The 9504-nt window shown below is 37.8% G+C and overlaps 1 protein-coding gene across 1 annotated transcript in view; it reads right to left on the reverse strand.

The window, feature by feature from the left end:
• LOC117299777 (hyalin-like) overlaps window positions 1–2595 on the reverse strand; it is a 37313-nt gene extending 34718 nt beyond the window's left edge. Inside the window, exon 1 of the mRNA XM_033783292.1 lies at window positions 2525–2595. Within this exon, the coding sequence (XP_033639183.1) occupies window positions 2525–2533 (9 nt within the window). The 5' untranslated portion in view covers window positions 2534–2595. The remainder of the gene's footprint in view (window positions 1–2524) is intronic.
• Window positions 2596–9504: the final 6909 nt, after the last annotated feature.

A 9504-nucleotide genomic window follows, 5' to 3' on the forward strand; every position in this document is an offset into this window, starting at 1 on the left:
GTTTGAAATATTTCAAACAACCGTTGAGTTTATTCATCAAATCTGACATTTCTCTTTGTGGTATGTCATGCTTGATTGCAAGAAACATCATTAGTTTATTAAAAACAAACGTTGAATGTGTCAATGCTCGTTAAAGTTCCCTAGCACACTCGACTGTGTATGTTTAAAGTTGCATTTTTTTTCAACTTCAAACATTCAATGTTTAATGGAATGTTTAAAACAGTCTTCCGGTTTTACTTTAAATTGAACTTACTGAACTGATCAAGTCTTCCAGTTTTACTTTTTTTATTGGCCATATCGTATTGGTTAAGTACCTTGCATGGATTATTAACAACTGAGGACTAATAACAAAATAACGCATTCTCTTCAGATTAAAAATGAACCAGTTTATTGACTGATTCGATCATTGTCTGTACCTTAATGTGTTTTTGAACGTATGTTTTTAACTAGTCAACTTAACATTAAAACATAACAATTTACCCCAATGTCCAAATAGGGATTGTTCATTCCACAGTGCCAACATGAACAAAAACACCCATGTATGCTTACCGATTTGGGTCAAGAAAAACCTGATAAGACGGAACTAATGAAGTAAATACACGAGCATTGCCTTCAAGCTTGACGTTCAAACCCCGGAACATCAAGGTTAAAAAAGACCATTTTAATGTCACAACGCAAAAAACACCTTTGGTAATTGTCAAAGACCAGGGAAGGATTTCACAAAGAGCTAAGCCTAATCTTATCTCGAGTCAAAACGAGTTCTCGTCCTAAATTAGGAAAAGCCGGAAGTTTTTAATAACTCCTATAATGTTTTTCTGTGTAATTTTTTTATATTTATCTTAAGTTCACTTCTGTAGATTGTTATTAGCTGGGATCCATGGGAGATCAGTGAGGTTTTCGTTCTGAGTGGATTTCCCAGGATAAACAATAACTAAATAAATAAAATAAAATAAATAAATAAAAAAGAGTCCTAGGACTATAGTCCTATACGTTATATCTCTGTGAAATCGACCTCTTTATTCTCACTTATGTGTTTCCCAACATGCATACAATTACAAATCTGTGAACAGTTGGACTCCTTTGGTCATCGAAGTTGCAAGAGAACGATGAAAGAAAATCACACTTGTTGTGTAAACTTGTGTGGTTTCAGATGCCAAATAAAATCACATCAGGCCTGAAGCCTTATATTATTTGCGTAAAAAATTACCTCTTTCTAAATAACTACGTTATTTCAGGAGGAGCCGTTTTACAATGTTTTTAACTATCAACAACTCCCCAAGGAAGTTTTTATGCTAATAATTATTTTGAGTAATCACCGATAGTGTCTATGGCTTTAAAGATGCTATGTCAGATTTTTGGCCGATTTGACCCAAATTTTTGATTTAAAATTCAATAGGTATTTTGATTGGGTAGGTATTTTGATTGGGGTCGAGAAAGTTACAATTTTTCATTTGAGCCTTTGCGCGAAAAAGTGCGCCAATTATTAGTAGCAGTGAAATAAAGTGCTCAAAGTTTTTGTCGGGATCCCGACAATTTATCACGTGACCAATTCGTATGTGTTTTTTAAGAACCGTTTTAATGTTTGTCATGGTTCCTGAACATTAAAGGCAGTGGACACTTTTGGTAATTACTCAAAATAATTATTAGCATAAAACCTTTCTTGGTGACGAGTAATGGGGAGAGGTTGACGGTAAAAAACAGTGTTAGAAACGGCTCCCTCTGAAGTGGAATAGTTTTCGATAAAGAAGTAATTTTCCACGAATTTGATTTCGAGACATCAAGTTTAGAACTTGAGGTCTCGAAATCAACCATCTAAACGCACACAACTTTGTGTTTTTTCTTTCATTATTATCTCGCAAGTTTGATGACCCATTTAGCTCAAATTTTCACAGGTTTGTTATTTAATGCATATGTTGAGATATACCAACTGTGAAGGCTAGTCTTTGACAATTACCAATAGTGTCCACTGCCTTTAAAAGTAAGTTAGAGCGGGTGGTACTGTTTGAAATACCATTCACTAAAAAAAAATGTTTTAATGTTTGGGGCCAAAAATCTGACATAGCATCTTCAACCGAAATACACACAAATGTCATCACACACCACGGAAAACACTGCTCTTACTGAACAATCGGTACTAAAAAAAATCCCCAAATAACCTAATTTATAACCTATCAGTAAAACAAAATCATGTAAGGGCCCTGTTAATTAAACTGCTGAGCAAAGTGTTCATTTTAAGTTTTTTTTCGCATCTGATGACGCACAATAGTAAAATACAAAATATGCATTAAGGTTTAACATTGAAAAAGAAAAGAAATTTGACAAACAGCACCATATTAAAAGCACCCTAAAAATGTGATATCAAAGAACAAATTCTTATGGCAACATTGACTACTCATCTTACGATGCATCCAGCCACAAGCAATCTCTAAGCTGATATATCCCCATGTCTGCTCATCAGCTAAAGTAAATGCTTAGCGCATCTTTATGCTCAACAGCTCCATGAGGGTCCAGTCATAACACTTACCCCATCCATTGTGAAACTCTCTCCCGTTCAATACATCTCATCTCCTTGATGGGGGAGTAACTCGAATCTACATCCACTAGTTTCCTCTGTCTTACTAACATATGTGCCGGAGAGCGTGCAGAACGATTGATGCTGGGACCGGGCAGTGATCCGTGGTGTGTTCACCACGCTCGTTATTAAAGGTCTCCTTCTGCTCTGGTCATGCTCTAGTCATTTTCTATAATTCCAGAGATTGTGTGGAAGAATGCAGTTCTTGGAACGGTTTACAGATGACGTCATGGGGTCTTGTGATCCTCAGAATTGGTTGTCGTTGACTATTTTTTTGCGTTCGTAGTAAGTCTTCGGAGAATAACATACATATTTTTGGTCAAGACGAAAGTTTCTAAAAACTGTCATAATAATGTCATACCCATTAAAGCCTCTACGAACAAGAGTTAAAAACTCTTAAAACAAATATGTTTTCCCCAAATTCAGACAACTTTAACAAAAAAGAAAGTAGGCTGGCCCCGTTTGTATCCATAAACACGATTGATACAGGATAGCCTCGACATTGAAGATGGTGTGATTTGGCGCAGGTGTTTCATTCAATGCAATGGTTCGTTTATACTAAAAAGGAAGTCCATGAATGTGTCATGAGAAATATGTTATTTCCTTATCCAGTCGAGCCTTTGATTATGATTGTCTTTGAGCGATAATTAAAATAGATCGTGGAGTTGCTTTATATACGTCATACGATTCGGAGAATATAGACCAAAGATATCCCAAATGCGCATTATCAGCGCGCAAAGTACTCTGCGTGAAATCTGATTCCACCATCGTCAACTATATTCATAGCGCTGATTTTGAAGTAACGCATGACACAACTATAACATCTGGTGCTATAAAAAATAGATAAATTCCCAAGATGCATTGCGGTACGTATTTCTAAGATGGCGTATGTGCGCATGCGAAGTTGGTGACGGTGCGTCCCGACCTTTATGTGGATTGAACAAAAAAAGGACCAGACTGTTTTACTATCAGCCACACTGTTGTTGTTATTCGCTCATTATGCTTCTAATAGAATGGGAAACAAAGATGCGTATTCTCGTGCAAATAATGATATCACGCACTGTCAACGAGATGTTGGCGTGATACCTCCAAAGCAAGGAGAGCTTGCACAAAGTAGGCCTTGCTCAAGGTATTGGAGTTGTCTGTTAAAAACATAGACTTAAAGGCACTGGACACGTTTGGTAATATTGCCAAAACCATTCATGCCAACATATGCATAAAGTAACAAACCTGTGGAAGTTTGGGCTCAATTGGTCTTCGAAGTTGCAAGGGAACAATGAAAGAAAAAACACTCTATTGTTGCACATCCCTGTGTGCTTTCAGGTGCATTGAAGCCTTTATTTGAGTGAGAAATTACCTCTTTCTAAAAAACGAAGTTACTTCAGAGGGGCCGTTTCTCATTATGCTTTATAATAATTATCAATGGGAGACTTTTGAACGCTAGGTGGCAGCAGACTTACCAGGTAAATGTCCATTTCAGCCTGCGCACATTACCGAAAACAATGGATTTTACCTGGTAAGTCTGCTGCCACCAAGCGTCCCAAAAGTCTCTTATTGCTCGTTACATACATTTTTATGCCAACAACTATTTTGAGTAATTACCAATAGCGTCTTTAACCTTTCGATGAGCGACATACTTTTGTACTCCTTTTAAACGTGAAATTAAAACTCCCAATTAATACCCCCCTTTGGTCAGGCCGGATTGTATCGCAAGTCAGTGGACCAGAAGCAGCTTAGCTTAATGAAATGTTGTTCTCCTTCCCTACGTACTTGTAGTATCATTGTCCACACAATAATGTAATATGTTTGTTTACATATTACAACCCCTATTTATCAATATCGTAGGGTCTTTAAAAGTCAGTGTGTATAAACTCTTTATTTGATAAGTTTAATAGACTTGATGATTTTAGCAAGCGTGCTATTTTGTACTGGAGCGTGAAGACATGCACATCCGACACGGTTTGCACACGATAGGTTGAGTGTAGAAACTCTGCAGTGTCCTATTATGTACATAATTGTGGTTATGGTTGGCTCATGTTGAAACACGTTACAAACTGCAAATGCTTCATAAAGCATGACAATTTGGTCAAGATGTCATTTTACCATATTAATTCTACATGGGAGGTGCATTCGACCCTTTTTTCACGCTGGTTGGGAACCCTGAATGAAATGGCGATCATATTACGGTTAAAGCATAAGAGCCTGACTATTTTTTGAATGGTATTGTACACTGTACCATCGACATTTTTGGGCATTTCCCAAACCTCGGTTTAGGCTTCGTCTCCCCGTCCGGCTCCGTTTGAGACACACTGTACAAAATGTACACTACACCGCATAGTACTTAATGACGGAGCCCATCAAAGCCGGAGACGGAGCTCAAGCCGAGGTTTGACAAATGCCACGAAACTGGGCTGGATTTTGAAAAGGAGCTTGCATTGATATAAACTGTTAATCAATCTTAATTGGCTGTTAGCAAAGTGTGGTGAATCGACATCTCATTCCAAGATGGGGAAAAATAAGATGTATCTTGTAAATTTTAGATATAAGCGAACATGGGCAGGACTCAAGTCACAGATAGAGACATGGACTTTTGGATGGTAACCCTATTCTGGTACAAAGTATAATTCATGCTGTGCGTAATGATATGAAATTTCCACTATAAAAAAAAACCTGGTTTCAAAAACCAGCAGTTTATACAACCAATGCTGCATGTTAAAGGGAAGGTACACTATTGGTAATTGTCAAAGACCAGTGTTCTCATTTGGTGTATCTCAACATATGCATAAAATAACAAACCTGTGGAAATTTGAGCTCAATTGGTCATCGGAGTTGGGAGAAAATGATGAAAGAAAAAACACTCTTGTTGGACGAATTTGTGTGCTCAAGATAGGAATAAAAGACTTCTAGCTAGAAGTATTTTATTATTTCAGTAGCAAATTACCTCTATTTCAATATCTATGCTACTTCAGAGGGAGCTGTTTCTCACAATATTTTATACTGCCAACAGCTCTCCAATGCTTGTTACCAAGTCAGTTTTTAAGTTAATATTTGTTTTGAGTAATTACCAAACGTGAACCTTCCCTTAAATAAACGTCATTTCAAAGCTTAATACATTCAGAAACAATGTTGGCAATACATATTGTGTAACATGACATCAAATGACTGCGAATGTCTCTGGTGGCGAAGTGCCACCAGCGGGCACCGACTTAGCTTGACTCGGAGAAAGCAAAAACAATGCCCCTGTGGTCGGGATTTGAACCCACACATCTAACGGCTCATCTGTCAAACGGTGAACGTGCCAAACCATTCGGCCGTAACACTCAACAACTGGGTGGGAAATGAAAACGTGGGCACAACAGCTGCGCTGATACGACTTGCAATAAGTATCACCACAAAATTGTCTCATCCGGAAACCATTTATCTATGGAATGGTAATTTAATGTGATTCACTTGAACCTGGACCATTTTGTTCAAGGAATGGTGAATATCAATCCCCCATGTCGTCAGAGGTCAACACTCCTGTCTAAAAGTTTTGATGGCAAACATTTTAAAGTTTGACGTTTATTTCTATAAGTTTTTCTGACAAGTCGGAGAGAGTAACTTATTTGGCATTTTCCGATATTGATCCCATAGGAATGGGTTACTTCTATGAAATAATATAGTACAAATAACGCCGAAGTCTTTTAGAGCACGTAGGGAACGTCAATGCGCTTAGTATAAGGTTTTCTTAGAATCAACAGAATTCTAGTAGAATAGTAGAAAGCTTCCCTTAAAATATTACTTGTTGAGGTGCTGTAGTTTAATTGAGAAATGAGTAAAACAGTCAGGCCTGAAAACAATGTCACGAAAATTATCTGAGTCTCAGTTTTTGCTTATGTAAAAACGATATACCCAGTTACTGTATTTAACAAATAACTACCATAACTGATCAATAAGTTTTATAAACAATGCAAAAAGTTTTCGTCTCTCTGAGAGTCGGACGAACATTATTTTTGTGGCTTGTTTTTGTTTCTCATTTCTCAAAATCTACACCATCATTATCTTTAACCTGAGTAAGTCAAGTGTAAATCTGTGGACATTATGTTTTGTGTTAGACAAAGGTATAACCCACATCCTTTAAGCAATACTTTTATGTGCTTAACAAGTTTTTGTGCTCACAGGCTTTATGAAAATGGGCCCTGGACTATCAACTTTATACAGCTGATGGATGAAAACACACACTTCCTAAAAAAAACCTAATTATTGCTGAGCATAACATTATGTTTCGGGTTTAAGGTTTACCCATCACCCCATCCAGCCTCGCCTCTTGGGAGAAACCCAGACCAGGCAGGGCAATGGATGACCCTTGGTAAGACATGTCTTGCTCGGGGTGCTTGCTTGGGAAGAGGTTTTAAAGGCATTGAACACTATTCAAAATAAGTGTTGGCATAAAACCTTACTTGAAAGAGCAATGGTGAGCTGTCGTGGAACATGTAAGAAACGGCCTAACATATAGAGTTTAAGACCTCTATGCTATGAAGAAACGTAGTTTTTGAGAAGGGTTATTTCTCACTAAAATATTAAAAGACCTATTGTATTTATTGGCATCTGAAAGGAAACAAAATTGGCACAACAATGCTGTTTTTCTTTCATCATTCTCTGCAACTTCGTTTACCAGTTGAGTCAAAAAAATTACAGATTTGTTGCATAATGTTGAGGTTCACCAATGAGTTTTAACGCGCCTTCTTTATGATGTCTCTTTTCGTATCTTCGGGCCAACGTTTCAGTGCTATGGCCTCTTGATGATTCTTTTGCTTTTGTTTTATTGTAAATACATGTATTTACAATACAGAAAGCAGAAGCTTTGTTACATTCTCTGATGAATACAAGACGTTATTATGTAGACGTCCGTGTACACTTAAACTCAAGCTAACTGTAAAAGATATTAACACAGCGTGTTTATAACAAACCTTCGTAAAAGTAAGAAGACTGAATGATGAAACCTAAAGGCGTTTGTTTCCTTTAAGTATTCGCCAAGGAAGCATGACTTGACTTGATTAATAGGCGAGATGACGCGATGCGTAATAACTGTCATGCCCGTATATAATTAGATAGAAGTCTACCATTAGGGAAATATGAAGGGTTTTAACTTCAAACAGATTTTGCTAAACTGTACATTGTGTGCGCCAAGGTTAGAGTGAAAAATCATGTGTAAATTACTGGGGGACAAGAGATATGAATGAAAGCATGGCATCGAATTTTGCAAAAGAAGAAGAAAAATAGCTTTCTAAATACCAATTTCAATTCTTAAAGTCAAAACTTGATACCAACCCCTTTAGATGTCTATTTAGCGTTCTTTACACAAAACATACAAAGTTGTTAATAAATTGTATTTTCTTTTGTTAAAACATGAAGTAAATGTCAATTGATTCCATCCGGGCTCGAACCGGGGACCTTTTGATTGTACGAATGTTATACACTACACTGCAACACCGATGATGTAAATTTTAACACCCAGTATCGGCAGTGTACGGAATTGGTGTAATAATTCACAATAGCAAAAACATAAATGTAACCAAATGATTGTTAATTTAACATCCTTAATGTGATACCTCATTCTTTCGTGTTTTTTTCTTTTAACTGTTAACCCAACCTTAGAAATTGTTGTCTCACTCAGACAGAAATCGAGTTACATTATGGATACTATTTTAACAACAAAATAAATTATTGTCCCATCCCAGCCTGTCTGCCTTACAAATTAAATGGCACAGAACCGTTACAGACAATTTGTTAACCATTCGGTGTGGAACTCATACATGGCTATGAATGTCAACTAATCCAGTTAGTTCAATCATGGAGGAAGGAAGAGAAGGAGTTCGAACAAAGGGACTTCAAAAGTCGAACCCGTGGTACCGCGGTCGTTTAACGACACGTCGTAATCACCCACATACCTTACCAAACAATGTGCGACCTGCCGTGTGTGAGTTTGCGCATGCACACTTGGTTCTTCACCAAACTATGGCGTCGTATGTCGTATGGATATAATAAAGGGAAAACTACTTTTGTTGAGACGCGATAACATTTTTGGACGCTACCGGACACCTAATCGATGAACATAATATTGAATACCAACCACCCTCGTGTGCTTATACCAAAATTTTGATCCACCGCTAGTGACCGGAAAGTTGCAAAAAATGTAAAAATATGCTATGATATTTCCATGTAAACACCACAAACGGTTAATGAAAACGCGTGTATTCACAGTTCTTGTCTCCAATGATTCAACTTTACACGAAGGCAACGGTGCAGAGCGGCGGTACCACGGGTTCTGTACAAAGAGATCTAATCCCGCTCGTTAATCGGCCGTCCAGCTGGAGGTCTACTATCTTTTTCCACTGGTCAGACAGGTGCATTGTCAGGGTATTCTTTTGTTACTCTGCGGTTTTGCGGGTCGTTCGAGCTCCTCCTCTTCCTTCCTCCATGGTTATCCACGCCGCGGATCGTACGTCAAAAGAGGGCGCGTTTAGAAGTTACAGTTTGTTCATAGGCCTTTTTGAAACCACGGCTTCGGCTTTGGATTCGGCTTGGGGCTCCGTTCTCTCGTCTGAAGCCCTGAGCTCGTACACAAAGCCACGCAATAATTGTCAAAACAAACGCGGGCCAAGTTAGCCTGAGCTGAATCCAAAGCCGAAGCCTAAAAGAACAGGGTGGTCGCGTTTAGATATCGCCGACAATCCGAAGCGAGAATAATCTTACAGTCATAGTTATCAGATTAAGTGGGGCATTATAACTGGTATCTTTCACATAACCACTTAAAGGAACACGTTGCCTTGGATCAGTCGAGTTGGTCTTTGAAAAGCATTTGTAACCGTTTGTTATAAAATGCATATGATTAGAAAGATATATTATACCTGTTTTAGATGTAGTGGGCGAACACCATAACTATTAGGTAA

The sequence above is a fragment of the Asterias rubens genome, chromosome 15 (assembly GCF_902459465.1).
Source record: "Asterias rubens chromosome 15, eAstRub1.3, whole genome shotgun sequence".
NCBI classification, from domain to species: domain Eukaryota; kingdom Metazoa; phylum Echinodermata; class Asteroidea; order Forcipulatida; family Asteriidae; genus Asterias; species Asterias rubens.